The sequence below is a fragment of the Corvus moneduloides genome, chromosome 26, assembly GCF_009650955.1.
Source record: "Corvus moneduloides isolate bCorMon1 chromosome 26, bCorMon1.pri, whole genome shotgun sequence".
Taxonomy (NCBI): Eukaryota; Metazoa; Chordata; class Aves; order Passeriformes; family Corvidae; genus Corvus; species Corvus moneduloides.
Window position 1 is genome coordinate 2,434,455 of NC_045501.1, and position 27,968 is coordinate 2,462,422.

Consider the following 27,968-nt stretch of genomic DNA (forward strand, 5'->3'; position numbering starts at 1 on the left):
TGCCACAGTGGAAGGGCGGCTTTGAGGGCAGGGGGGACCCCAACTCCCCCCTTTGCATCCCACCCTCTTTTCCTCCCTTCTCTGTAGGTCTCCCCAGTTCCTGCCCTCACTGCTGGCAGTGGCGTAGGGGTCCCAGAGGCCATTTGACAGTGGGGTGGGGGTCCCAGAGCCCTTCCAGCAGCAGCAGCAGTAGGAGTCATCACCTTCCTGCTCCCACTGCTGTGCTGCCCCATCCCTCCCTAGCGCCCCTGCCTCAGTTTCCCTCCCTGGCAGGAGGATCGGGACTGAGCATGGTCCAGGATTTGGCTCAGCCCTTCACAGGGACCTAATGGAGGAGCTGCCCCCATCTCTTGGCAGTTCTCCCCTTCCCCAAATGTCTGACTCCCCTCTCCCAGCGCTGCAGCTGGGAAGTGGGTTAAGGCGCTGGCTTGGGGAGGGATTTTTCCCGGGGTGTAATTTTTCCCTCCTACACACGGTCTGTTTTGAGCGGTGCCTGGAGGCTTCGCACCCCCGGCTCACTGCCGGGGCGGGGGAATGCGCTGGCTGCCAACCGAGGGAAGCGCCCGCTCCAGATCCCAGCTCGTTAGGAGAAATAACAGCAAATTAATTAAGCCAATAGTTCATTCTGCGCCAGCAGTGCCCCTGTCCCTGCCGAGCTGGGGAGAGGGGATGGGATGGGCCGGATCTGGGGCACCTTTCCCAGGGGGAGCATTGCCCTCAGCATGGCACAGTGCTCCAGGTCCCTCCTGCCGGTGTGCCCCAGTGCATCCCCATTGCCACCAGCGAGTGAGGTCTGTCCGTGCCTCAGTTTCCCCTCCTGCTGTCAGGAGAAGCCCCTCTCTGCGTGGCTGAACCTGGCCAGCAGCACCACCTGCACCCAGGTTCGGGAACCCTTGCCCGGATGCTGTGGGGAAAGGGGATGGAGGAGCTCAACAGAGCGGGATTTTTTGGGGATGTTGGATGGGATGTGGGGGATCTGAACGCTGGAGGCTGGAGGAACAGAGGAGGGATGTGCCGGGCCATGCCATGCTGTGCCATCCCGACAGGGCTCGGTGCAGCCGCGGATAGGGATGTGGGGATGTGGGGACGTGTTTTGCCGCTCTCTGGCAGCCGCATGGATGGAGTTGCCAGGCAACTGCCGGGTGGAGGCGAAGCGGGAACAAAGCGGGAGCTGCCGGGACCCTCGTTCCTCCATCCCTCCCCGAACCCCCCGGGCAGTGCGGCCCAGCAAAGGCCAAGGGGTCACCTGCTGTGTCCCCCCGGCCGCTGCCGCCATCCCACCCCGGGGTTGCCGCAGGGCCATGGGTTTGCAGGGGGATGGACTCGGGAGAACGGGACTAGGAGGACACAGGGTCTGTCCCACTGTTGTTTTCACCCGCTGACGTGTCCAGAGGGTGCAAGGTGGGGCTGGGGGCAGTGGGCATGGGCAGGATGGGTGCTCAGCATCCCGCGGGTGCGGGGCAGGAGGATCAGCCCCAGGCAAGCGCCACATCTTGCCCTGCCCTGCCCTGCCCCAGAACCTGCCCCGGAACCTGCCCCGGCACCTACCCCGGCACGCCGGGGCCCGTTGCGGCCTGGCAGGCGGCAGAGGGGGGGTCTGGCAGCCACCCCGACCTGCCCGCCCTGCCCGCGGGGGCACCCAGCCCCAGGGATGCCAGGGTGGGGGGTCTCGCACCCACCCCCGGCCCTTTCCCACACTGCGGCAGGTGCAGAGAGCTGGGCTGGGGGTCCGGGGGTGGGTCACCCCATAGCTGGGAATGTGCCCCTCCGTGCAGGGGACACTGGGGAGCGGCAGCACTGGGTAGGGGGAGGGGGGGGCGCGGTGCCATGTGCCCCTGGGCTGGCGTGGGGGAGCTGTATGGGTGTGCGAGGGGGACCAGGCACGGGGGTGTGCCGGGCGTGTGAGGCAGCACATGGCAGGGGGCTGTGGGGCTGCGCCCCCCGGCCGCGGTGTGTGACAGCAGGGGGTGACAGACTCTGGGCTGGGTGTCTCCCCAGGCTGTACGGTGTGGTGGGGAGGTCGCGCGTGGCGGTACCCCGGGGATGCGAGGGGGGAATGCGGGGAGATGGATGCGGGGCCGGTAATGCATCACCTGTGCGGGGCTGCGGGGAAGCGGGCGGTGACCGTGTCCTGGGTGCGAGCCGCTGTCACCGCAGCCCCGGGGCGGGTTCGGTACCGAGTGCGGTGGTGCGGCGAGGGGGCGGGCAGGTGCCGTTGGCGGGGCCGGGGGCGGCGGCGGTGCGGGGAAAGGGGCGGGCAGGTGCCGGGGGCGGCGGCGGCGGGGCCGTAACGGGGCGGGGCGGTGCTGGCGGCGGGGCCGCGGCGGGGCCGGTGCGGGGCGGGCGCAACGCGCAGCCGGTGCGGGGCGGGCGGGGAGCGGCGCCGCGGCCCGAGCCCGAGCGGAGCCGAACGGAGCCGCCGCCGCCGCCGATGGGCCCCTGAGCCGCCGCCGCCGCCGCGCCCGGGCGGCCATGAAGCCGCTGGAGAAGTTGCTGAAGAAGCCGGGCTCGCACCTGCCCGTCCGCCCCGCCGTCCCCCCGGGGCAGGTACCGGGGCCGGGGTCGGTGCCGGCGCCGCGGCGGCAGAGCCTGTCGCGCCCGCCCGCCTCCCCGGAGGAGCCGGCGGGGCCCGCGGGGCCGGTGCCGGGGGGCGAGGGCCGCTGGCTGGAGCTGCGGCCGCCCGAAGCGCCGCTCCGCTCCCCTGAGGATCCGTCACCGTGCGGCGACCGCGATCGGGACCGGGACCGGGACCGGGACCGGGACCGGGACCGGGACCGGGACCGGGACCGGGAGCCGCCGAGCCCGGAGCCGCCGCCCGCCGCCCGGTGCTGCTGCGGCTGCGGCTGCGCCCCCGCCGCGCCCGCGCCCCCCGAGCGGCTCCTGGCCGCGCTCCTCGACCGGCTGCCGGCGGCTGCACACGGGAGGGGCTGCGGGGCAGGTACGGGGCTGCGGAACCCCACGGGACGGGCTGCGGGACCCCCGGGAGGGGCTGCGGGGGTGCCCGGGGTGGGGAGCGCGTGGATCGCGGGGCGATGCGGCGGAGCGGGGAGAGACCGGGGGCGGCCGCTGCTTGCGGGGGGGATGCGCTGGTGGATGCTGCGGTGGGAGACAGCGGGGTGCGGGACCCCGGTACCCGATGAGGCGGGTGGCCCTGCACAGGGCACAGCGGTGCTCGGTTGGGGTGACAAGGTCAAGGCCGGGTCCCCGCCGGGGCAGGGCGCCCGTGGCAGCGGGGTGGGCAGGAGTCTGCGGGGTGGGCAGGAGTTCCCTGGGCAAGGCACCGCGGCAGAGGGGCTGGCGGGGGATATGGGCTCAATGGCAGCGTCAGCTCGGTGGGGAACGGGGGTGGCCGGGCACCGGCAGTCACTGCAGCATCCACCTCCCGGTTGGATGGTCCTCAACATCCTCCTGGTGCTAAAATTAGCCCCGACGGGAGCTGCAGTGGAGGGGGGAGGGGTGGGCTGGACGCCCCTTTCCTCCGGCACAGGCCTCCCGGTGCTGTCCCACCACGGCTCCCCGTGCCCAGGTGTTGGGGTGCTTTTGGTGCCAGAGCTGGGTGGGAGCCAGGTTGGGTGCAGGTGGGTGGGAGCCTTCCCACACCATGGGGATCCCTGTTCCGGCCAATCCCTCTTGGCTGCTGGGACCAGGGGCCGTCGGGGACCCCAGGGCACCGCCAGCCCCCTGCTCCAGTGATGCCAGGGCCGGGATTGGGTGCAACCACTGACACGAGGAGCCCTCGGGTAGGGACGAGCTGGGACTGGCAGCACCAGGTCTTGCCTGCACCAACACGCTGCCAGGCCTGGCGGTGCTCGAGCTGGCAGGGAGCAGGGGGGCAGGAGCCAGCATGGGGGTCCCGACTTGGGAAAACGTCCCTGCGACTCTGGGGTACAGCGTGAGTGCTGCAGAGGGATGGGGAAACTGAGGCAGGGCTGCAGGGGGCTGCAGCCCAAAGGGATGGGGGAGTGTTCAACTCTTGCCCCACAGGCAGAACATGGGAAGGGGCTGCACTCAGGGCAGGGGGGCTGGGAGAGGTGGGGGCCGTGTACCTGCACCCCCCATGCTGCCGGTGCCCCCGTCTGTCCCTGTGCCCCAGACTGCCGTGTCCTGCTTTCGGCAGCAGCTGATGCCCCGTGGGTGCTCTGCCCGGTGCAGGGGTGCCAGGGGACCCTCTGCCCTGGCTTGGCACGGATCCGTGACCGGGTTAACAGCTGGGGGGTGACTGGGGGGATGGTCTGCATGGCCCCTCCGTGAGTCGGGTCCTTGGGCCTCTGAAGGGCTACCAGAGTATCCCCTGGGCACGTGGCAGAGCTGCTTGGGCAGCCTCGGCTGGGGACCCGCTCGGGGCCGAGGGTTGCGCTGGTGCCGGGCGAGGGAGCGGTGCCGTGTCCAAAGGTCGTGGCGGTGACTGATGCCGGCTCTGACGGGCACTGATGCCGGTACCGGGCCCTCGGCTCACCTGGCCTTGCCAAAACACCTTCACAGGGTGGTGCCACCCGTGCTGCCCCGGAGAGCCCGGCTGTGGCACCCACCTAGTGTGCCTCGAGCTGCCTGCCTCAGTTTCCCTGCGCCGTGTCCTGCTGTGCCCGCGGCCGGGCTCTCACGGGGCTGCCGGGTGTGCCGGGGCGTCGCGGCCCCGGTCCCGCCCTGCCGGCGCCTCTGCCCCCACACCGGCTCGGCCGGGCCCGGCTGCCCCGGGGCTGGGAGCGGGCTCTGAGTCAGCGCCGGGGCGGGGGGGTTCGCGTGGGGCTCGGCCTCTCCCGGTGTCACCCTGCGAATTACCATCGCTCCCCTCACCCGCCCATCCCGCCGGGCACGGGGCCGCCGGGAGTGTCGGGGGGCTCTGTGGGTGGGGTGCCCACCCCTGTCCCCCCCTGTCCCCCCAGAGTCGCTGCTGGATGACATCGTGCTCACCCACTCGCTGTTCCTGCCCACCGAGCGCTTCCTGCAGCAGCTGCACCAGCAATATCCTGGAGGGTCCTGGGGGGCCCCGAGGGTGGGCACGAGGGTGGGTGAGGAGGGGTCGGAGGCTGGACATGAGGAGGGTATTGGGGTGCAGTGAGGGTGGGAATAAGGGGGCTATGAAGGGGACATGGTGGTGGCACAAGAGCTGGCATGAGGGTGCAACCAGGAGGGCACCAGCACGTGCACTACTAGGGTGCCATGAAGCCATGAGGATGACAAAGGGATGGGCATGGGGTTGCAAGGAGGAGTGGGACATGGGCAGGGCAGCAGGATGCTATGGGGGGCTCACAGGAGCAGCCATGGGGGTGCTATGGGGGTGGGCTACGGGTTTGGGTGCAAGCTGGGCACTGTGGTGCTACCAGGGAGGGCACAAGGACCCTCAAATGAGGTCCCTCGGTGCAGCGGGTGCTGGGGGGTGGCCGAGGGTCCCTCCTTGCCGTGGCACCTCCTTGACGGTGCCACCTTTGTGCTGGCGGCGGGCAGCCCCCCGGCGCGCTGGGAGGAGGGCTCCGGGCTGCAGCGCAAGCGGGCGGTGCTGGCCGTGCTGCTGCACTTCCTCGAGACCTACAAGGGGCTGCTGCAGGAGGAGGAGAGCGCCGGGAAGGTCATCAAGGTGGGTGTCCCCTTCCCGTGTCCCCCCAGCAGTCCCCTGCAGCCCCGGCCCTGACCCCTCTCACCCCACAGGAGCTTTATCTGCTCATCATGAAGGACACGTCCCTCTACCACGAGCTGGAGGACGAGATCATCAAGCTGCACCAGCTCGTGGAGACCGTGGAGCTCAAGTGAGAAGAGGGTCAGGGGGTCCTGGGGTCCCCTGGTGGTCAGGAGTGCCTGGGGGACCAGGGGTCACCATCGGTCAGGGGTTCCCGGGGAGGGCAGGGAATCCTATGGAGTCCGGGGTCCCCGTGGGACAAAATATTCTCAGGGAGGACAGGGGGTCCTGAGGTTCCCTGTGGTTCAGAATGTCCCAGGGGAGGGCAGAGGGTCCTGGGGGTCCCTGTGGGTCAGGGAGTCCTCAAGAAGGACGAGGAGTTGTGGCCCTTGGGGGTGCCCAGGGGCTGGAGGGGTCAGTAGCAGCCCCCTCCTGGTGCCCTCCCGGTTGCACCTTCACCTCCACCTTTGTGCCCCCCTTATGCCCTCGCCGTGCGCAGCCTCGGACCCCTCCCCACGGCACCCTCCTGCCCACCCTCCCCCTGTGCCCACCCTCAGCGTGCCCCAGTGCCCTCCCCGTGCCCACCCTCCTGCCATGCGGGAGGCCCTGGGTGGGGGCTGCCGGGGCACCCCGTGGGTCTCGGGGTGCAGCCCCGGGGGTCCAGGGCCCCACCTGAGCCCTGTCCTGTGCCCCCTCAGGGTGGCCGACGAGACGCCCCCCCCGAACAAGCAGGTGAAGCCGCTGTTCCGGCATTTCCGACGCATCGACTCCTGCCTGCAGACCCGGGTGGCATTTCGGGGTTCTGACGAGAGTGAGTGACTGTGGGGGGGAGCTGAGGGGGATTGGGGTCCCCTCCATGACCCACCAGCCGCTGCACGGGGCCGTGCCCACTCCGGGTCTGCTCAGCGTCCTCCCCGTGCCTCAGTTTCCCCGGTGGGCAGTGCCGGGGGTGGTGTGGGGGTGCCCGGCGCTGACCCCTCGCCCTCTCCCAGTTTTCTGCCGCGTCTACATGCCCGACCACTCGTACGTCACCATTCGCAGCCGCCTCTCGGCCTCGGTGCAGGACATCCTGGCCTCGGTCACCGAGAAGCTCCAGTACTCGGAGGAGCAGAGCGCCCGCGGGGACGCGCTCATCCTCGTCACCATGGCCTCGTCCGGAGGTGCCCGGGGGGCCGGGGGTGGTGGGGGGCTGCGGGCGGGGCTGGGGGGTCCGGCCGGTGCTGACCCCACCCTGTGCCCCGCGGCAGAGAAAGCGGTGCTGCAGCCCAGCGAGGAGTGCGTGTTCACCACCCTGGGCATCAACAGCCACCTCTTCGCCTGCACCAGGGACACTTTCGACTCCCTGGTGAGCTCCGTGGTGGGGACACCCCGGCAGGGACCGTCCCCCTCCCGGCACCTGGCACCGCGATCGGGGGGGACGCTCCCACCCCGGGGCCAGCACCCCCTGAGTGCCCCATCCGGTGTCCCCTCGCAGGTGCCACTGCCCGAGGAGATCCAGGTGGTCCCGGGGGACACCGAGATCCACCGTGCCGAGCCCGAGGACGTCGCCAACCACCTCACAGCCTTCCACTGGGAGCTCTTCCGCTGCATCCACGAGGTTTTGGGGGGCTCGGGGGGCTCGGGGGAGCTGCCGTGCTGTGGCGGGGGGCGGGCTCTGATGGAACGTGTGCGTCCCCCCAGCTGGAATTCGTGGATTACGTGTTCCACGGGGAGCGGGGCCGGCGGGAGACGGCGAACCTGGAGCTGCTGCTGCAGCGCTGCAGTGAAGTGCAGCACTGGGTGGGCACGGAGCTGCTGCTCTGCGAGGGGCTGGGCAAGCGCGCCCACCTGCTCAAGAAGCTCATCAAGATCGCTGCCATGTGAGTGGGGGGCCGGGGAGGGGCTGCTGGGGGGTCCCTGGGGTGCCCAGCCCGCCCCTCACGCTGTCCCCCACCAGCTGCAAGCAGAACCAGGACATGCTCTCGTTCTACGCCATCGTCATCGGCCTCAACAACGCCGCCGTCAGCCGCCTGCGCCTCACCTGGGAGGTGAGGGCTGGGGGGACCCCGACCCCCATGGCGCTCCAGGTCTTCCTGTGCCTTTCTGAACACCGCCAGGTGCTCCCTGACCCTTTCCCTGGGTGATCTCAGACCACCCCTGGGTGCTCCCTTTTCACTCTGGGAGCTCTCACCCCACCCTCCAGTGCTCCCAGGACCCTCTGGAAGCTCCCAGTCCACCCCTGGGTGCTCCCTGACACCACCCGGGTGCTCCTAGGACCCTTGGGATGCTCATACCCACACCTGGCTGCTTCTTAGACCCCTCCTGAGTTCTTTCAGATCCCCCTTGAGTGCTCTTGGAACCCCTCAGGAGCTCCCTTCCCCCTCAGTACTCCCAGAACATCTCTGGGTGCTCCCGGACTGCCCCTGGATGCTCCCACACCACTCTCCAGTGCTCCCCAGGACCCTCTGGATGCTCCCAGACCACCCCTGGCTGCTCCCTGACACTGCCCAGGTGCTCCCAGGACCCTCGGGATGCTCATGCCCACACCTGGCTGCTCCCAGACCTCTCCTGGGTTCTTTCAGACCCCACCTCACCGTCACCCCAGTGCTTCCAGGACTCCTCTGGGTGCTTCCAGACCTTTCTGGGCCTTTCTGGACACCCTCAGATGCTCCCTGACCCTTTCCTGGGTGTTCCCAGAACCCCCTGGATGCTTCTGCCCACCCCTTTGGTGCTCCCTGACCCCGCTGGATGTTCCCTACCCTCCCGTTTTTTTGTCATTCCAGAAGCTCCCAGGGAAATTCAAGAACCTGTTTCGGAAGTTTGAGAACCTGACGGTGGGTGAGAGGTGTGGGGGCTCCCACGGGTGTTGGGGGGTCCCCAGGCCTCCCCTGGGGGTGTTTGGGGAGCAGGGGATGTTCCCAAGGTGTCCTTGCCCCCCTCCCCCAGGCCACCAGCCCCATGCCCATGGCCACCTGCATGGGGGGGGTGGAACCAGGGCACCCCCAGGGAGCCCTGCCCTAAAGCCTGAACCCCCCTTTCCCCCCCAGGACCCCTGCAGGAACCACAAGACCTACCGGGAGGTGCTGGCCAAGATGAAGCCGCCCCTCATCCCCTTTGTGCCGCTCATCCTCAAAGGTGAGGGGGGGCTCAGGGGCTGCCCCGTGGGGGTTTGGGGTCCCTCTGACACCCCACGGGACTCCCCATCACCTCCCCTGTCCCCCAGATCTGACCTTCCTGCACGAAGGCAGCAAGACCCTCCTGGATGGGCTGGTCAACGTGGAGAAACTGGTGGGTTCTAGGGGGAGATGGGGCAGAGGAACCCCCAGGGTGAGGGCAAGGGAGAGGGGACTCCCCTGAGGGGCTGGAGGACCCCCCAAGAGGGTTTGGGGCTCCCCTGTCTGGGCGGAGTGGGAGGGTTCAGGGTCCCCTGGGTGCAGAACAGGATCCTGGGGGAGGGGGGTCCCTGAGGGTGGGGGGTGTGCAGGGGGCTCCTGGGGGGGTTGCTGGTCCCTGAGGGGACTGGGTGGGGTCTCGGGGGGCTGGGGCTGACTCTGGGGTCTCTCTGTGCCCCAGCACTGCATCGCCGAGAAAGTGAGAACCGTGCGGAAGTACCGGAGCCGCCCCCTCTGTGAGTGGGGGGGACGGGGAGGGGGCACTGCCAGGGCTAGGGGGGCACTGCTGGGGGGGCCCACACGGGCCTGAGCCTGCAGTGCTGGCCCTGAGGGATGGGGATGTGGCCAGAGCCTCCTCACACCTTTTATCCATGTCCCTGCATCCCTAAATCCCTGCGTCCTCATCCCTTTATCCCTTCACCCTGCATCCTCATCCCTGCATCCCTCATCCCTTCACCCTGCATCCCCGTTCCTGAATCCCCATTCCTGCATCCCTGCATCCCTGTCCCTGCATCCCCATCCCTTCACCTGCATCCCCTGCACCTCTTCCATCCCTCAATCCCCACTCTCACGTTGCCATCCCCATTTCCTTCCCTCATCCCCACCCCTGCATCCCCTCCATCCCCAACCTCTCCATTCCCACATTGCATTTTCCCATCCCCACCCCTGCATCCCCTCCATCCCCAACCTCTCCATTCCCACATTGCATTTTCCCATCCCCACCCCTGCATCCCCTCCACCCCCACATCCCCTGCATTCCCATTACCGCCTTGCCACCCCTGTCCCTGCATCCCTCCATCATCATTCCCACATCCCCATTCCCATACTGCCATCTTCCATCTTTCCATCCCTCCATCCCTGCATCCCCTCCACTGCCACACCCCCTTTCCCACATTGTGCTTTCCCATCCCCATCCCTCCATTCCCATTCCCCCATTCTGGGGCCGTTCCCAGGCCTGGAGCTGGAGGCGTCCCCGGCCCAGCTGCAGACCAAGGCCTACGTGCGGCAGCTGCGCGTCATCGACAACCAGAACCTGCTCTTCGAGCTCTCCTACAAGCTGGAGCCCGGCAGCCAGTGAGGGGGGACCCACCCCGGGACCCCCAAACCCCGGGAACCCCCCAGGGGGGCCCGGAGCCCCCCCGCACTGACGCACTTTGCCCAGCCCCGGCCCTTGGGTGCTGCCCCCACCCTTGGGGGGGGTGGGTGGTGGGTTTGGGGACCCCCCGGCGCATCCCCCTCTCCCCCCGCCCCCTCCCCTGGCTGGGGCACAGGGGCCCCCGGGGGAGGGGGTCATGTCCCCCCCCCCCCGTCCCCTCTATTTTTGTATGTGTGCCCCGCCCCCCTCCCAGACGTGTATATTTTGTACTGCCGCTGTCCGGAATTGTACATTTATTTTTTAAAAAAAAGGAGGAAAAAAAAAAAAAAAAAAAAAAAAAAAAAAAAAAAGTCAAGCTGGGGGTGGGGCAGGGAGCCCCAATAAAAGTCTGTCCCGGCGCCTGTCTCTGATGTCATGGTAGGGATTGAGGTAACGATGGGAGTGACGTCACAGCATCGCTGTCGATGACGTCACGGTCTCGGTACTGCCCGGGTGGATCCGACCTCTCCAAGATGGCGGCCAGGCGAAGCCAATATCTGACCTTCTAAACATGGCGGCCGCCACGGTTCCCGTCAACCCTCCCAACATGGCGGCTGCTGGGGGTATCCAGCTGACCTTCTCAATATGGCGGAAGGGAAAACGGGCGGCGCAGCCCAGCTCAGTCGTCTCATCACGGGCCTTCAGCAGCGTTTCGGCACAGAGTAGGGAACTTCTTCCCAGTGGTGCCACTCTGCTTTCGGTCACCGGGACGCCGCGGCACTGGACGTTCACACAGCCGGCGTGACCTTCCCAAGATGGCGATGGCGGGGCATTCTCTCATGGCCACTCGACCTCCTCATCATGGCGCCGCTGCCCCGCCGTGCCCCGCCGTGCCCCGCCCACATCCGCTTCGGTCGCGCAGGCGCAGAAGGGCCACGACCGCCATTTCGTTCGGCGGGGCTGGGGCCGGGGCCGGGAGCGGCGGGAGGAGCCGCGGGTGAGCGGGGGAGGGCCGGGGGGGATCGGCGGGGCCGGGCCGGGGCTCGGGGGGCCGGGACTGCGGCCACGGGGCCCTTGTGTAGGGTGCGGTGGCTTGGGGTGGGCGCGTGGGGCCTGTGCGGAGCCTGGGACCGGCGGGGCGGGGGGTGCGCTGAGGCCTGCGCGGATCTGGGGGGGGGTGTCCGGGGCCGGCTGAGGGTCCTCGGAGCCGGCTGAGGGGTCCCTGGGGCCTCTGAGGAGTCCGCGGGGCCGGCTTTGGAGTGCCAGGAACCGGCAAGGCCGGGGGGGCTGGAGCCCCCACACTGACCCCCTGGACCCTCCCAACCTGACCCCTGGGTCGCCTGTGAGATCTCCCACCTCCCTGACTCCTGGGTCTCCTGGGTTCTTCCCTAGAACTGCCCTGGACCCTCAGCTTGGGTATGCCCAGAACCGGCGGGTCTGGGGGCCTGGGAACCCCCCACCATGGGGACCCCCTCTCTGACCCCCAGGTCTCCTCTGAGACCCATCCCCAGGACCCCCATGGACCTCCACTGAGACCCCCGCACTGTCCTTGACTCCTCCACCCTGACCCTTGAATTACGTGTGGGATCCCTCCCCAGGACCCTCCTTGTGCCCCCACCCTGGGCGTGCCTGCGCCTGGCAGCACCAGTGCCCTGGGACCCCCACTGTGACCCCCACTGTGACCCCCACTGTGACCCCCACTGTGACCCCCACTGTGACCCCCACTGTGACCCCCACTGTGACCCCTGTGCCTCCCCCGCGATCCCCACACTGACCTCCTGGACTTCTCCACCACTCCTTGGACTCCCGTCTTTGGTGTGGCTGGAACCAGTGGGATCAGGGGTCTGGGACGTCCACCCTGACCCCTGGACCCCTTCACCCTGACCCCTGGGGCACTTCAGGGACCTCTCCTCAGGACCCTTCTGGACCTCCAACCTGCGGGTCTCCGGAGCTGGCAGGGCTGGGGGCCTGGGATCCCCACTGTGACTCCTGGCACCCCTCTGAGACCCCCATATTGATGCCCTGGACCCTTCCACCCCTTCCCAGGACCCCCCTGCTCCCCCAGCCTGGGGCTGCCCAGAAGTGGTGGGGCCAGGGCTGGGTGCCTGGGATCCCACCATGGAGACTGACCCCAGAGTGTCCCCTGGGAGTCCCCCTATGACCTCTGAGACCTCTACCACGACCCCATTGACCCCTCCCCCCTGACTCCTGGGTCACCTCAGGGTCCCCTCCCCAGTGGGGGTGTCCAGAACTGGCAGGACCAGGGGCCAAGGACCCCCAGTGTGACCCCTGGGACCCCTTCACCCTTCCCAGGATCCCCCTGGACCCCTTCTATGACCCCTGGTACCGTCACACTGACTCCCAGGACCCCTCTGGACCCCCTCCCCCCACTGACCCACTAGACTCCTCCACCCTTCCCAGGACCCCCCTGGATCCCCACCCTGTGGGTGTTCAGAACCAGCAAGGGCTGGGGATGCACTGAGGCTTGCCTGGGGAGGGAGTGGGACCCTATTTAGGGTACAGGAGAAGGAGGGGGGGACTTTTTGGAGCCTGTGGCAGCTTAGGGATGACCACGGACACAGAGTTCCATGGAATCCTGGAATGATTTGAATTGGAAATAACCTTAAATCCCATCTTGCACTGGAAGGGGTTGTTCCAAGCCCCATCCAACCTGGAACACTTCCAGGGATAGGGCAGCCACAGGTTTTCTGGGCAACGCTGGAGCTGAGCTGTCCCTCCCGCTCCAGGGAAACACATCCAGGACTCCCTGCTCCCGGTCCAACAGCCTTTCTGCCCACAATGCTGAAGGCAGGGTGGGTGGAAAGGCCAGTGGTCCAGGAGCACGCGTCCAATGCGGGATCTCACTCTGTTTTGATCGCTGTCAGGATCGCTGCACCCGGAATTCCGAGCTCCGGCTCAAAGGAACCGGGAAGTCCCTGTGTCTCCTGCCACTTCCTCCCGCTGGAATAATTCAGCTGTTCCTGCCCAACCCCTCGTGTGCCACCTCTCCCTTCCTGGCTTCCTTTTGCCTCTTTGGGAAAGGAGGAGCAGCAGGGGAGGCTGCAGGCCTGGCAGGACGGGCTTTTCCTGCTTTTCCCTTTGCTGCAGTGGAATTTCAGGACAGGATTCCTTGCTCCTGATTAAAGGTTTCCGCTGCTGAGTGACCTGAGATGAGCTGGGAGCAAGGGACAGACTGAGCTGGGGGTTCCGTGGCTGGGAATGGGAAAGCCAGGGATGGGCAAACTGAGGCTGTGGAAGCTGGGAGTGGGGAAACTGAGGCAGGGGAAGCTGGGAATAGGGAAACTCAGGCTTTGGAAGCTGGGAATAGGGAAACTGTGAATAGGGAAACTGAGGCCAAGGAAGCTGTGGAGAGGAAAACAGGATGTGGAAGCTGCGGATGGATAGGGAAACTGAAGTTGTAGAAGCCGTGGGTGGATGGGGAAACTGAGGCTGTGGAGCTCATCCCTGAGGAGTTAGAAACTCTGGAGTTGGGAGTTTTTGTTAAAAACGCCTCGTCAGAGCCCGCGGGTCGTTAATAATTCACAGGGAGCGTCTGGATCCCACGGGGCCGGAGCGTGTCTGTCTGTCTGCACGCGGGGATGCGCTGGCTCTGCGGGATGCTCCAAATGGAGCTGGCAGCTCGGCTTGGGAAGCATGCTGATAGGATTTTAAAAGCCTGAATGACCTTAAATCCTGCGATGGCTGTCGCTCAGGATAAATTATTTATGTAGCATCCTCAGCTCCTCGGGAGCGGGCAGGAATGTCAGGCTGTGGAGGACAGGCTCGGAATTTGGGAGGGGGTAACGAGGAACTGTGGGTTTGGATGGGAAGAGAGGGAAGATAAAGGCGCGGGGGCGGGTGTTGGAGAGGTCCAGCCTTGGAAGTCGTTCCCAAACCGGTGCGGCCGCATTTCTGCACCGACATCAGAGGGTGGAAATTCCTCTTGATCTGCAGTTCAAAGCCTCCCTGAGGATGAGGCGCTGCAGCTCGGGCTTGCAAATGTGAAATACAAATCCCCCCGGAGCCCAAATCCCCCTGAAAAGCGAGGAAATAGGCGGCTGAAGGTCACTGCTGCTGCCTGTCCTGCTCCAGCAGCAATCCCCCCGGGATGAGGGCTGCTGCTGGGGAGGGCGTTTCAATTCCCTCCACAGCAAACAGGGACTTGAAAAATGCCTGGAAAATGTGGCGTGTCTCCCTGGCCGGGCCGGATCTGCCCAATCTGGCTGCTTTTAGGGGACAAGGGGCAGCTGAATGTCAGGTTCTTGGGATTTAGTAGTGTTTTGGTCTCAGGGTTGACAGGGAAGTGCTGATCCAAAACACCGCCGAGGGGTCTGTGGCCATGGTGGGCTCCAGCCTGTGGAACAGCAGCTCTGAAGCAGCTTTCCATAGGGTCACCTCATCTCCTGACCTCTCCCTCCTCCCGTGGGACATCTTTTCACACCTTGTTTTCTTCACTCTTTGCTCAGAGCTTTCCTAAGGTTTGGTTTGGATTGGAAAAGCAAAGGCACTGTGTAAACCTGCCCCTCCTGCCTCAGCCCAGCTTTGATCCGCTGGTGTCTCTGGATTCAGCTCTTCCCAGCCACTTTCCCTGCGAGCACAGGGAGCTGCCACTACGGCATATGGAGCCCTCAGAGGCTCTGATGTGTCTTGGTGAAAGGGTCCTGGTACGGAAGAACAAAGGAGAAGGAGCGCGGAGAAGTCAGAGCGTTGTTCACAGGGATGGCTTCTGCCAGGCATGAAGGGGTGCTGGGAGGAGAACTCCCCCCTTTTTTCTTTTCCTGGAGGATTTAGCTCCTGTCTCCCTAATCTGTATCAGCTGGGTCTGTCTTCTTGCACATGAAAGATCCAGGCTGTATTTCAAAGGCACCGTTCCCACCCGTGTGCTGAGTTCGGGGCCTCTCGATTTTGGTTTTTCAATGTGACCTTTGCTATTAATCCCCAGCCTGAACGGGGCCGTGCGCCGAAACGGAATGACCTGTTTCTCGGGAATTCAGCTCCAGTTTATCCTCAAGCTGCTTTAGCTTAAACTCTTCCCTCCCTTCCTCTTGCTCTTCTAGGTCAGAGCCTGGATCCCAGCACAGGTTTTGCTGTAAGGGCACCTTAGAGGGGAGACAGTGACTCGTGGTCTGTCTGTAGAAATACCCCCTTGTCCTCCAGGTCCCTGTGGATTGTCCCTGTGGATTGTCCAGAGCCTGTCGCAGGGTGTCAGCAGGTCACACGGAGAGACCCCAGCAGTGCTGGCCTGGCACGGATGGCACTGGATGGTTTATGCCAGCTGACAAACCCCTGTTTGTCTGTCTGTGAGATGCATCCCTGTCACAGGGGCCACCGAGGGAAGTGTCACCCTGGGAGTAACCAGCTGGCACAGGAGCAGAGCGGGGACACAATGTGTGACGTTCCCGTGGGTCGGGAGCAGAGGTGGTGGCCCTGGCATCAGTCCTGTGCTGGCTCAGGGCTGTGACACATGAGCCCGAATCAGGAGTCTCATTACCCGGTGCCTTCCTCAGCTGGATCCTTGCTAATTCCCTCCGGCAGCTGATCCAGCATGACTGGGGCTCTGCCTGGAGCCACTCGTGCCACCCCGGCCCTGCGATCCCACTGCAGGTGGGAAGGAGCACAGGGAAAAGAGTTCCTGTTCCAACACGTCCCAGACGAGCACGCTCGGAGCCGTCTGTGATCCTGCTCCAGTGGGAAAGGCACAGGCCAGATGGGTTTGCTGGGCGTTGTTCCCGACTGTGGAGTGTCTGGAGGGATCGATGGACGTCGGCTCTTGGGTGCGCGGCCTCGAGCTTGGGCTGGGGTGAAGGAGCACCGTGTTTGTTAGGGGGAGGGCACTGGGAGTCTTGGGTGGCTTGGAAAATGCGAGAAGATAGAAGGAGGAATGTCCTCCTGATGAGGCTGTAGCTGAGGAGTTCTCACAGGGTAGAAGAGCTGATTTTAATTAAAGGGCAGTTCAGGTATTTCTTTATTTATTTCCCTGAACCCCAGAGCGTGTGGTTTGCCTGAGGGCAGGGGAGCTGCTGCTGTGGCAGCTGTGCTGCTGCTCTGTGCTTCCCGTTCTCACACCTCGGGAATGTCTGACAGAGGATGGACCTGTGTCCTGGGGGATTAGGAAGTTGTAGTTTATCTAGCAGGAGATGAGAAGGGATCTGCTTGTTAGTACCTGGTACAAACCTGAGTCATAAAGGAACTTTCCCTGTGGTGGGGGCTGTTCCCGTGCCCTCTGTCACCTGCCCTGGAGGTCATGGCTCGGAAATTGGAAGTTTCAGGTGTGAAACTGCCCTGTCCTTACCTCCTGTTGGTGGTGTGGTTCCCATTAGTGACTATGGAATAGGTTTTCCTGTGGGAAAGACATCCATGGCCCTGAGAGGGACATTTGTCCCCTGCCTCAGGGTCTGCCCCGAGTGCCTGGGACTCTCCATGTGGTGAGCAATGCCTCCAGTCATCACATTCCTGTTCCCTGAGCCTGTGCTGCAGGATGGCCCTACCTGAGCGCTGCTGTCAGTGGCACGAGGGCCTGTGACCTCCCAGTGATTCAGGCTCCTCTTCCTGTCCCTGCTCTCTCTGTGCTCTGTCTCCAGTGCCGACCAGAGCTGCCGGGCCCTGCGGAGCCCCGGGAGCTGTTCCAGGTGAGCCGTGGTGCCAGACAGGTTCGTTCTGGGCTTGTGATGAGTTGGAGTGGAACGTTGCCAGATCCATGCTGGGAAAGCTGGTTTCCCTCATTGCTTGGACAGCTTTGAGGGGGCTTTGGAGTCGTGGGGTGCAGAGAGCCTTCGGTGCTGGGGGGTTATTGATGTAGGAGACAAGAGGCTGGGAAGTTCGGGGATGGGAGCCACAGGACAGTCGTGTGCTGCTCTGGCTGCCATGGAGCTGGAGCCATCTGGCAGATTTGCCCTGGCCCTGGCTGGAGACACCATGGGGCCACGTGCCAGTGCTGGCGGGCTACTGTCGCACTCCCAAGTGAGCAGCCTCCAGCTGCAGCTGGAGGAGCTGGATGGATGGTGCAGGATCAGTTTGGCTGGGTTTTCTCTGCCGAGCGAAGTGGTTGTGTGAGACCTGTCCTGGGTTTTAGCTGCAGGCGCTGTGAGGGCTCTGGGCATTTGGGGTGGGGATGTGCTGCTTCCCACCTCTGGGACCTGCTGTTCCAGGGCGTTGGGACAACCTGGGAGAGCAGCTCCAGCTGCTGCTCTGCATGAGCTCCAGGCACAGGGCACCAGCACAGTTCCCCGGGGCTGTGTTTCACCACCGGCTTTCCCCGTGTTCCCTGACCGCTTCCTCCCTTCCCGCAGGCATGAGTGCCCAGGCCTGCCCCCAGCACTGAGCAGCCGGAGCCGCCAGGATGCCGATCCCTCCTCCCCCGCCGCCGCCCCCCGGCCCCCCGCCACCCCCCACCCTCAGTCAGGTAGGGGTCACCTCGCTGGGTGGGGAGGTGGCCTGTCCCCACGTGGGGCCACTCACCAGGGGAATTGCCCCTGGAGAAGGCTGGCTGTGGCAGGGGTGGGGTGCTCCGGGGGGCGGGAATGTGGAGCTGGGCTGTGCCTGCGCCAGGGGGTCCCGGGGAAGTGCTGAGCTGCTGCTGCTCCTCTCCAGGCGAACACGGAGCCGCCGAAGCTGAGCCGAGAGGAGCAGCGGGGCCGCGGGGCCCTCCTGCAGGACATCTGTAAGGGGACCAAGCTCAGGAAAGTGACCCAAATCAATGACCGGAGTGCACCCATCCTGGAAAGTGAGTCCTCTGGAGGCTCCCGGCCCCATGCTGGGTGCTGCTGTGCCCTTCAGGGCACTTGCCCATCTGGTTCCCAGCAGCTCCTCATTGGAGGAGCAGATAATTCCAGGCTTAACCTCTTTGTCTCCCTCCTTCCAGAGCCCAAGGGCAGCGGCAGCAGCAGCTACGGCTCCAGCTCAGCCGCCATCCAGCCCAAGGGCGGCCTCTTCCAAGGCGGCGTTCCCAAGCTCAGACCTGTGGGAGCCAAGGACAGCTCAGGTAATGGCCACAGGCCTGTGGTCTGCGTGGGGGTCCCTGGGGAGGGCCCTGAGCAGGAAGGGGTTGAGGATCTCACTCTGTTTCCCTGGGGGTTCCAGATGCAGGACCCCAAATCACATCCCAAGCATGGCACAGGCCAGCTACACCCTCCCTGAACCTCAGTCCCACACGCAGACCTCTTGGAGGGCGCAGGAGTTTCGTGTATTGCTGAACTCTGTGTGTTCTCTGTGGTGGCCACAGAGTAGAGTGGTGAGAGAGGAGTCGTGTGTGGCTGTGCTCGGTGCCAGCTCCCTGCCTGTGCCAGACAGCTGTCCCTGCGGCCTGGCCCTCCTCGGCCGTGGCTCTGCACGGACAGGGCACTGCTCCCATGCTGTGCTCAGCCCCTCACTGTGTTCTCCTTCCCTGCAGACAGCTCCACTAAACAAACACTGCAAGTCCCTGGCGCCCGAGCAGCTGCCCCCAGGCCCCCCGTGCCGGCCAGCAACAGCCGCCCTCAGGACGATGCCGACAGCAGCCGAGGGTCCCCACCGGAACTGCCGCGCACACAGAGGCCCTCCCTGCCTGACCTGTCCCGGCCCGGCACCGCTGGCGGCACCGGCATGAAGCACAGCTCTTCGGCCCCGCCGCCCCCGCCGCCGGGACGCCGTGCCGCCGCCCCCCCGGCCCCCCCTCCAGCGCACGCCAAGGCCTCGCCCTACAACCGGGAGAAGCCGCTGCCACCCACCCCAGGACAGCGCCTGCCTGGCAGCAGGGACGGCCCTCCCGCCCCGCCGCCCATCAAACCCCCTCCCTCCCCAGTCAGTCTCCGGTCAGGGGCTCAGGGCCAGTCTCTTGCCCCTCCGCCTCCCCCTTACCGGCAACCCCCCGGTGTCCCCAACGGCCCTTCCAGCCCCAGCAGCGAGTCGGCCCCGGAGCTGCCGCAGAGACACAACTCCTTGCACAGGAAGGCGCCGGGCCCTTTGCGGGGTCTGGCACCGCCGCCGCCCACTGCTGCCTCCCCGTCCCTGCAGAGCAGCCGCCCCCCACCGCCGGCCAGAGACCCCCCAAGCCGTGGAGCAGGTAAGAGCCACTCGCTCTGCAGTGCCTGGGGGCAGCTGGGACGGGCAGGAGTTGGTGGGAGGTGATGGGCAAGAATTGGCTTCGGGGCACAGAGTGGCTTCTGCATGCGGTGTAGGGGCCGAGCCAGGGCAGTAGCTGCAGTGCCATATTTAACACATGTCCTTGGTCATGTCCCATGACCATCGAGCTCCTTCCAGGCCTGGTGTTGATGGTGGGTTGTGGCTGGGCGACTCCTGCCCATGCTGTCCTGGGGTGGGAGGTGAGAATGTGACAGAGCACAGCTGTGTGTGCTGTGGCTGCTCCCCTGAGTTTCCTAAATGTCACTGGGAGGGTGCAAAAAGCTATGGCAGAGCAGGGAGAAGCCTTTCCCTGGGTGTGCAGCCCTCGGGAGTGTGTCCCTGTGGCTGGGACTGGTGTTGGCTGCGCCCCGGTGCCCCCCCCGTGCACTCCTGGGCTCTGTGTCCAGACCGCAGCTCCTGCCTGGGCCCCTGCCAAGCCGCTCCGTCCTTCTGGCCCTGCCAGAATCCCTCCTCAGAGCTACAGCTGGGGATCTGCGCTGTCAGCCCGTATGTAATTAGGCTAATGAGGAGCACGAACTGCCATCGAGCCTCTGCGGGAGGCTGGGCAGGAGCGAGAGGTGGGTCAGAGGGGCTGTGGGTCCTGTCACTGCCTCGGTGGCGCTGCGGATGTGGCTTCCAGTCCTGGCAGGCAGCATCTTGGCTCCGTGTGGAGCCACTGCCGTCAGACTCGGGGATGTGCGGGATTGTAGCTGCTCCTGGGATCCCCTCTGGTGTGGAGGGACCTGTGCCCAGCGTGGGCTGGGAGCATGTGGGGCTGGGAGCACATGGGGCTGGGGCAGCCGCCGGGGTGGGCATTGAGCCGGGGGACAGTGGGGCTGGCTGGTCCCTGCACTGCAGATGATGAGGAATGCAGATGTCGGGAGCGAGCAGGAAATCTCCGGGCACGCGTAGGAGCATCCCTGGGCCGCAGTCTGGCACAGCAGCTGGCCCAGAATGCTGCGAGGGATGTCCCTGGGTTTGCCCCGGGAGCGCCGCACGGCGCTGACCCCGCTGTCCCTGCCGTCCCTGCAGCCCCCCCGCCCCCACCGCCGATGCTGCGGAACGGAGGGCGCGATGCCCCCCCGCCCCCACCCCCCTACAGACTGCACGGCCCCACCGAGCCCCCCAGCCGGGGGAAGCCCCCGCCGCCGCCCACCCGGACCCCGGCCGGGCCACCGCCGCCACCGCCGCCCGTGCGGAATGGGCACCGGGACTCCATCTCCACCGTCAGAGCATTCCTGGGTGAGTGGGACCCCTGCACGGATTCCCCTCGGAGCCGAGCCCCGTGGCTTTGGCCAGGCTCCCCCAGAGCCCCCCTCCCTCACCTGCCCCTTTTCCCTTTTCTTCACAGATGACTTTGAATCCAAATACTCCTTTCATCCTGTCGAAGACTTCCCAGCCCCAGAGGAATATAAATACTTCCAGAGAATCTACCCCAGCAAAACAAACAGAGGTGAGGAGGAGGAGGGGATGTCCCAAATTCCTTCTCCCCTTCTGTGTCCTCAGGGCTGGCACTGTCCTGTTTGTCCCTGCACAGGGTTGGGTGGTGCAGCGGTCTTGCCCTGGGCCCTGCCTGTGTTCCTGGGAGTGCTGAGCCCCATTCCCAGGGGTAGCGAGCCCTGAAGGCAACTCTCTGTGCTGCAGAGGGGCCAGATATTTGGGCTGTGCAGATGCCCTATCCCGCCTGCTCCCGGTTTGCCTGCTGGGAAATGCTGCAGGGCTCATTCCTGCCTGTGCTGAGCACCTTTGGTACCAGAGGGGATCTCGAAGGACCCCACAGCCAGGGCTGGGCATGGGCTGGGGGGGTGCAGACCCCCCGTGTATCCCAGGATAGGCCTCAAGCACCGGCGCTCGGACCCGACAGAGCTCAAAGTGCCCTTGGTGCCGCGCGTCAGCGCTGCGGATCCCGGCGGAGACTCCGGGGAGAATGGGATGCTCGTTTATTTTTAGAGCCATGAATGTTTAATGCGGGTTTGAAAAGCCCCGAGCTCGGTGCGGCTGCAGCGGCTGCTGCCAGGCGCAAATCCCAGGCTCCAGATCTCCGCGGGGAGGTCGGGGGGGGGGGGGCCGGCAGCTGGCGCGGGGGTGTGGAGGAGGGAAAGCAGACGTGCTGGATCCGGCTCTGCGGAGCTCTCGCTTCCAACAGGCTTCCTTGTCTTCCAGCTACGCGTGGGGCCCCCCCTCTGCCCCCCATCCCCAGGTGAAACCGGACTGTGCAGGTGGATTGTTCCAGAGCAGAGACATGGACCTCCTTCCCCTTCCTCAGCCGGACCCCCCCAGCTCCCAGCCCCCCGGATCCTGCATGACACACTCCCAGCCTCTCCGGTTTTCCCAGGACGAGCGGATCCCCCCAGTCCAGCGCCTTCCACCAGCCCCGCCTCATCTATGCACCCCCCAGGATTCAGTGACCTCATGGCAAGCCTGGATGGGTCCATCCCTCATTGCTCCTCATGGATCCCGGGTTGGGATCTGCCTGGGAGCCGGGCACGGGACTTGAGGCCGAGCCGTGTGCCGGCTGTTGGCACCAGGGGGGCTCATGGAGAGGAGCTGGGGTCAGGCAGGGAATGGACATGCTGTGAGACCCCCAGAGCGAGGGGAAGCAGGGACAGGCCGGCACAGCCTTGTTATCCCAGGAAAGCCTCGTTATCCCGGTGGAACCTCGTTATCCTGGGAGAGCCTCATGATCCCAGCGGAACCTCGTTATCCCGGCACAGCCCATTGCTTTTTTGCACAGGAGCCAGTGGAGGCAGGGGGGGAACGTGAGTGGGACCATGCAGGGACACCCCGACAGTGCCAGGCTGGTGGGGACTCCCTTTCCCTGACCCCATGGGGGGGGCCACCCCCATGTACCCCCCCTCAAAACCGCTGCTCCCCTGGCACTTCCCCCCGGGTTCCCCTGGCTCTCACTGCTGACCCCCCCCAAACTTGAGCATTTTAACAAGTAAACACTAATTACATGGGGGGCCTGTTTGTGCTGGGACTGGCGCATCGGGGGGTGCGTGGGGGGCCCTGGGGCTGCGCCAGGGGGGCTGGTGATGTTTTGCCTTACACTCCCTGTCCGACGGGTGGTCCCGGCCGGACTCTCCGTGTTCCCGCGGGGGGGGTCACACTAACGTAGTTACTGATCTCTTTGTACCTGTAAAGCGCCGTAGCAGGAAGGGGAGGGGGTGTGGGGGGGCTGCACCCCTGCAGACGGGTTCGGGGCTCATTCAGGGGAATTTTTTTCTATGATGATGGACCTTTCCCTGTTGAGACTGGAGCGAGGTGGGTGAGCGGTGAGTGGGGGGTTTCTCTGGAGAATGAGCCCCACCCCCCAGCACTACCCTTTGGGTTAAATAAAGGTTCCACACGGTTCTGCCCCTCCCAGAGCGAGGGGCCCTTTTAAAAGGGAACAGAGGAATTTGGAGGAGCTGGAAATTGCATTTAAATAAAAGTAATTAAGTGATAAATGATGTCATGGACACTGTCTAAGGGGGGGTGTGTGCCCAGGAACCCCTTTCTTGAGGGTGATGCCCCAAGGGCTGGGGACGGAGTACTCTGGCAGACAGGGTGGAGGGAGAACAGTAGGAAGGCACTGGGACCACTGGGAAGGAGGATTGTGGGTACTGGGAGCAGGGGGAGGGGGGTTGGAGGGTGTGGGCACTGGGAGCATGGGGCAAGCGTGGTGGGGAATACTGGGAGCACTAGGAGGAAGGGTGGGGAGTACTGGGAGCATGGAGAGACAAGACTGAGCGGCAGTAGAAAGGCAGTATAGGAGGTACTGGTGGCACTGGGAGTACGGGGAAGGCCGGACTGGAGGGCGCGGGCCGTGGGAGCACTGGGGATACTGGGAGCGCTGACTACCCGCCCTCAGACCACAACTCCCAGCATGCCCCGCGTGCCGCGCTCGGCGCCTTCCGCCGTGCCTCGGGTGCGCTCGCTGATAGGCTGCGCTGTTGCGGCCCTTCCTCCGGCCGCGGCGATTGGCTGCGGTGGCGGAGGCGCAGCCAATGGGGGGAAAGGGGCGGGGCCAGACGGGCCTGGTGGCGGGAATTGCGGAACCGGGGTTGATTTGGCGCGAGAAGGTCGGTGGCGGCAGCTGCGGGACCCGGCGGGGACCCGGAGGGGACCCGGAGGGGATCTGGGGGGGCTTAGGGGGACACGGGAGCCAGAGATGGGGGACAGCGTGGTAGGGACTGGGATTGGGGGGGCAGGGGGTTACTGGGACCCGCAGGGCTTGGGATCTTTCTCACCTGACCGGGGTCCCGCCCTCTGACCGCTGTCTTCCTCTACCCGCAGCCCCCGCCATGGCCAGCAAGAGCCCGCAGAGCCAGCCCACCATCGGCTTCCCCCGCACGAGGAGCGCCCGCCGCCTCGCCGCCCCCCCGGCCAAGAGCGACCCCGACGCCCCTGCTCTGCGCCCCTCGCCGCGCTCCAAGGCCTCGGGCCCCGCCGATCCCGGCCAGGCCACCCCGGACACACGCTCAGGCCGTGTCACAGCGCAGCCTCTGAGCCCCAAAGTGCAGCCCCTGAGCCCCCGCAAGCGCCTGGGTGAGTCCCTCCTCTGTCCTCTTCGCCGGGGACCCCCGGGAATGGTGGGGAGCGCATCTCCCTTCTCACCCCAGAGGGCTGGGGCAGACAGAAGGGCCCAGCCCCACTCCAGCTCTGGCCCAGCTGCGTTTTCGGCTTCATCCCCATTTTGGAAGGAAGAGCTGCTCCCGCGGGTTTTTTGGGGGAGCTGAAGTGCAAAGTCCCCCAGGGAGACTGGCCCTGTGTCACCACCAGCCTATTGCCCCCGCAGGTGATGACAACCTGTGCAATGTCCCCCATGCCCTGCCTGGCTCCCCGGCCAAGCGCAGCAAGGAGAACCGGGGCCGTCGCCTGCTCTTTGGGGACCCCTCGGCCTCTCCTGAGCAGCCCAAGGGCCCGGGGCCATCCCCGCGGAGTGGGGGGCCAGAGACCCCTCGGAGCTCAGGGCTCGGCGGGCAGCAGCGACGCAGCCGGCTCTTCCGGCAGGAAGGTGAGTGTGGGCAGGGCCGGGTATGGGGTTATGGATGGGATAGGGATAGGGATGGGGGTATGGATGGGGATGGTGATAGGGGTAGAGTTGAGGGTGAAGCAAGGGATGGGGATGAGGTGGGGGACAGAGCCAGGGATAGGGATGGGGACATGAATGGGGATGATGATCAGTTGGGATGGGGTCCCAGCAATGCCGCATCCCTCCCTGAGCCCTCTTGCTCCCCGTGCAGGTACCTGTTACCAGCAGGCCAAGCAGGTGTTGCATGCGGCTGTGCCCGACCGGCTCCAGGGCAGGGAGCGGGAGACGGGGATCCTCCGGCAGTTCCTGCGGGAGCACGTCCTGAGGCGCCGTCCCGGCAGCCTCTACGTGTCTGGGGCCCCCGGGACTGGGAAAACAGCCTGTCTGAGCCGTGTTCTGCTCGACTGCAAGGTGTGTGCCATGGCCACGGCTGTGGGGCTGCTGTTGGGGCCTGGGGGCAGTGGGTCGGGTGTAACATTCCCATTCCCGGCAGGACGAGCTGGCTGGGAGCAGGACTGTGGTGCTGAACTGCATGGCACTGGGCAGCCCCCAGAGCGTCTTCCCTGCCCTGGCACAGCAGCTGGGGCTGCCTGTGGCCACTGGCCGGGAGCGTATCCGGAGCCTGGAGAAGCATCTGATGGCCCAGGGGCCCATGGTGTGAGTTCCCTGTCTGTGGTGGGTGGCGTGGGATCTCCCCTGGATGCCAGGAGAGGCAGCCTGGCAGCAGCTCTGCTCTCCCTGCTTGGGGTGCTGTGAGGGGACAGAGCAGGGGTTGATCTGGGCTCTCCCGCAGCCTCCTGGTGCTGGATGAGCTGGACCAGCTGGAGAGCAAAGGCCAGGACGTGCTCTACACCCTCTTTGAGTGGCCCCAGCTGCCTAGCTCCAGGCTCGTCCTCGTGGGTGAGTCTGCAGAGCGTGGCACTGCTGCCCTGGGAACCCTCCCTCTCTTGAGGGGTTGATGGGGGGCTTGCCTTTGCAGCCCCCTCCTGCTCCCTCCTTGGAGAACAGCCCTCATCCTTCTCCTCTCCTCGTCCTTCAGGGTTGGCCAATGCCCTGGACCTGACAGACCGGAGCCTGGCCAGGCTGGGAGCCCACCCAGGTGGCAGCCCCCAGCTGCTGCACTTCCCACCCTACACCAAGGAGCAGCTCACCCGCATCCTGCAGGAGCGGCTGGGGCAGGTGGGGACACAGGGAGGACAGTGGGGGGACATGGGGTCCTTTGTCCACATGGGTGGCAGTGCTGATGGCCCTGGTGCCTCGCAGGTGGCCGGTGACCCTGTCCTGGACTCTGCTGCGCTCCAGTTCTGTGCCCGCAAAGTCTCTGCAGTCTCTGGTGATGCTCGCAAGGCCCTGGATGTCTGCAGGTCAGTGTGTGCCCTAAAACCCAGTGGTGCCAGGGCCAGGTTGGTCCCCTGCGAGTCCCCATGGCTTCCCTGCACCAGGGTGCCCATGCCAGGGGTGCCTGCTCTGCCTGGAGCTCAGGGCTGTCCCTCCCCAGGCGCGCCGTGGAGGTGGTGGAGCTGGAGGTGCGAGGCCAGACCCTGCTCAAGCCGCTGCCTGGGGGTGAGTCACTGCTGCCAGAGCCAAAACCCTGGGGGGAATCCTCCGGGATCGCCTCAGTGGGAGTTTGGGCTCCCTTTGTGGGGCACCTCTCTCCACTACCACCTCCCCTTTCTCACCATCCTGGGATCCTCTCTCTGTCCCACAGGTGAGTCCCCGGTGTCCCCTGTCCCCAAGCGCGTGGGGCTCCTGCACATCTCCCAGGTGCTCTCGGAGGTGTTTGGGGACCGGCTGGCAGCGGGGTCCCGGGGGGCCCAGGACACTTTCCCACTGCAGCAGAAGGTGCTGCTCTGCTCCCTACTCCTGCTTGCCCGGCACTCACATGCCCGTGAGGTGACCCTGGGGAAGGTGAGTGGCAGTGGGACCCTCTCAGGGCTGGACCTGGGCAGCAGGTGGGCATCCCTGGGGTGTCTCTCGGGTGTTTTGCTGCAGTGTGACCCCCCCTGCCCTCCCCAGCTCCACGACACCTACAGCCAGGTATGCAGGCGGCAGCAGCTCCCCACCGTCGACCAGGCCGAGTGTCTGTCCCTTGTCACCCTCCTGGAGTCCCGTGGTGTCCTCGAGCTCAAGAAGGCCAAGGAGGCCCGGCTGGCCAAGGTACTGTGGGGTGGCGGGGCAGGGTCTGGTGACAGCGCTGGGGTCCAGTGATAGGACACGATCCAGGGGTGGGACTGGGGCAGGATCTGGCAGCATGGTGCTGAGCATCCCTGTTCTCCTGCCCAGGTTTCCCTGACGCTGGAGGAGGCAGCACTGGAGCACAGGCTGCAGGACACGGCGCTGGTGGGCAGCATCCTGGCCCAGGGGCTGCACTAACCCCCCAGCAGCCCCCTCCCCAGGGCCTCAAGGGGGATTTTGCTGCTGTGGCAAGAGCAGACAAATGGCTCTCATGGTCTTGGACGTTTGTCAAGTTCTGCCCTGGGGCTGTCAGTCTGGGGTCTTTTTATGAATATTTTTAATATAATAATATTATTAATGTTATATTATGATTTCTGTGTGGCTGAGGCAGGAGGCTGAGACATCCCCCAGCCCCTTTGCAGGGTGGGGTGGGTGCTCCTGACCCCCCTTGCCACCCCGGTGTGTGATCCTCAGGTCCAGTGTTGCTCCTGCCTTTCTCAGAGCCTTCTGGGGCTCTCTGGGACCTTCTGGACCACTCTGGCTGCAGGGAGAATCTTCCCAGTGCTGGCAGTGGCAGAGGGGGTGCAGGGACCCCTGGGGGTGGGGGGACAGTGGGAACCCCTTTATCTCCTGCCATTAATAAAGTCGTCCTGGTTCAGCTCTGGCTCCTGTCCACCCTGTTTCACCCCTGTTCCCCCACTCCCTGCCTGCCCCACAGCTGTGGGGACCCCACCCTGTCCTCCCCAGCCCCTCTCCTGGACTCCAACCCCTCTCCTGGGCTCCGGCTCCCCTCTCAGCTCCTGGCCCCAGATCCTCTGTTTCTGTTAAATAATGGACGCTTTGACCTAATTTTGCAGCTTCCTCATTGCGGGGGGGGGGAGTGTTGGGGGCTCCAAATGGGGGGGGAGTGGGAGGGGATGAGACTCTGCTTGTGCCCCACCTCCCTCCATCACACCCTACCTCTGCTGTCCCACCCTGTCCCCCAGGACCCCTGGCTGCCCCTCAGCAGCTCCTGGCCAGGGATGGGGTGTTGGTGATGGGGGAGGATGTAGTACTGGAGCCCCCAGTGTGTGTCAGTTTCCCCGTGGCTCCAGCGGGTGGCCCTGCTCTGTCCCAGCTCCACCCTGGCTCTGCCCTCCAGCTCTGTGGCCTGTGGGATCCCCGCAGGGCACAGGACACGGAGACATTTGCACCGGGTGCCCAGGACAAGGACAGACAAAGGGGAGCCTGGTGATGCCCCTGGATGCCCCCTCTCTCTGCTGCTGCAGGGCCAGGGGACACCCTGGGGACACATCAGTCCCCGTTGGCTGTGGGGAGCAGTGGGGAAACCGAGGCAGGGGGGACACGGGGGAATCTGGGAGCCCCGAGGGCCCTGAGCAGGCTCAGCCCTCGCTGCCGGCGCTATTTATAGCCGGCACTGCCATGTGTCGGACGTGTGCAGCGGCACGGGCGGGCGCTGGGGTCAGCCCAGGCTCTGCCCGCTCTGGGCTCACCACGTCAGGGGCCCGGGGGGACCCTCCCCACACCGTGGGGCTCAGCAGGCACCGTGACCCTGCCGCCTGTCACCGGGTCCTGGGGCTGAGCGGGTACCGGCATTGTCCTGTCTGTAGGCAGAGT

The 27,968-nt window shown here is 65.5% G+C and overlaps 3 protein-coding genes across 4 annotated transcripts; all 3 read left to right on the plus strand.

Annotated features, from left to right (window-relative positions):
• The first annotated feature begins 2,406 nt into the window (after positions 1-2,406).
• On the plus strand, positions 2,407-10,479 carry RAPGEFL1 (Rap guanine nucleotide exchange factor like 1). Its single transcript, XM_032134212.1, has 15 exons — positions 2,407-2,938; positions 4,884-4,962; positions 5,425-5,575; positions 5,647-5,744; positions 6,313-6,425; positions 6,607-6,774; positions 6,862-6,959; positions 7,089-7,211; positions 7,295-7,473; positions 7,551-7,641; positions 8,377-8,427; positions 8,641-8,728; positions 8,817-8,881; positions 9,167-9,221; positions 9,939-10,479. The coding sequence occupies exons 1-15, from the start codon at positions 2,473-2,475 to the stop codon at positions 10,061-10,063; spliced, it is 1,950 nt and encodes a 649-aa protein (XP_031990103.1). The 5' UTR covers positions 2,407-2,472; the 3' UTR covers positions 10,064-10,479.
• A 497-nt stretch (positions 10,480-10,976) lies between these two features.
• Positions 10,977-22,608, plus strand: WIPF2 (WAS/WASL interacting protein family member 2). 2 transcript variants are annotated; one of them, XM_032134249.1, is made up of 8 exons: positions 10,977-11,057; positions 17,350-17,462; positions 17,651-17,783; positions 17,922-18,041; positions 18,450-19,100; positions 20,192-20,401; positions 20,511-20,612; positions 21,323-22,608. In XM_032134249.1, exons 2-8 carry the CDS (start codon positions 17,400-17,402, stop codon positions 21,361-21,363), a joined length of 1,320 nt encoding a protein of 439 aa, XP_031990140.1. In that variant the 5' UTR covers positions 10,977-11,057; positions 17,350-17,399; the 3' UTR covers positions 21,364-22,608. The 2 variants fall into 2 exon arrangements, with proteins under 2 accessions (XP_031990140.1, XP_031990139.1); XM_032134248.1 differs by lacking the exon at positions 10,977-11,057 and adding an exon at positions 11,792-16,689.
• Positions 22,609-22,920: 312 nt separating this feature from the next.
• Positions 22,921-27,009, plus strand: CDC6 (cell division cycle 6). Its single transcript, XM_032134213.1, has 12 exons — positions 22,921-23,223; positions 23,438-23,689; positions 23,940-24,158; positions 24,388-24,587; positions 24,670-24,833; positions 24,970-25,076; positions 25,216-25,355; positions 25,440-25,540; positions 25,675-25,739; positions 25,885-26,084; positions 26,193-26,333; positions 26,460-27,009. Exons 1-12 carry the CDS (start codon positions 23,028-23,030, stop codon positions 26,547-26,549), a joined length of 1,875 nt encoding a protein of 624 aa, XP_031990104.1. The 5' UTR covers positions 22,921-23,027; the 3' UTR covers positions 26,550-27,009.
• The last annotated feature ends 959 nt before the right edge of the window (positions 27,010-27,968 follow it).

Bases quoted from the DNA above. Each gene is read 5' to 3' on its own strand.
- CDC6 (XM_032134213.1), top strand. From the start codon at position 23,028: ATGCCCCGCGTGCCGCGCTCGGCGCCTTCCGCCGTGCCTCGGGTGCGC. The intron at 25,541-25,674 runs GTCAGTGTGTGC...GTCCCTCCCCAG, and splicing joins AAGGCCCTGGATGTCTGCAG to GCGCGCCGTGGAGGTGGTGG. The intron at 26,085-26,192 runs GTGAGTGGCAGT...TGCCCTCCCCAG, and splicing joins GTGAGGTGACCCTGGGGAAG to CTCCACGACACCTACAGCCA.
- WIPF2 (XM_032134249.1), top strand. From the start codon at position 17,400: ATGCCGATCCCTCCTCCCCCGCCGCCGCCCCCCGGCCCCCCGCCACCC. The intron at 17,784-17,921 runs GTGAGTCCTCTG...CCCTCCTTCCAG, and splicing joins GAGTGCACCCATCCTGGAAA to AGCCCAAGGGCAGCGGCAGC. The intron at 20,402-20,510 runs GTGAGTGGGACC...TTTTCTTCACAG, and splicing joins CACCGTCAGAGCATTCCTGG to ATGACTTTGAATCCAAATAC.
- RAPGEFL1 (XM_032134212.1), top strand. From the start codon at position 2,473: ATGAAGCCGCTGGAGAAGTTGCTGAAGAAGCCGGGCTCGCACCTGCCC. The intron at 7,212-7,294 runs GTTTTGGGGGGC...GCGTCCCCCCAG, and splicing joins TCTTCCGCTGCATCCACGAG to CTGGAATTCGTGGATTACGT. The intron at 9,222-9,938 runs GTGAGTGGGGGG...GGCCGTTCCCAG, and splicing joins GTACCGGAGCCGCCCCCTCT to GCCTGGAGCTGGAGGCGTCC.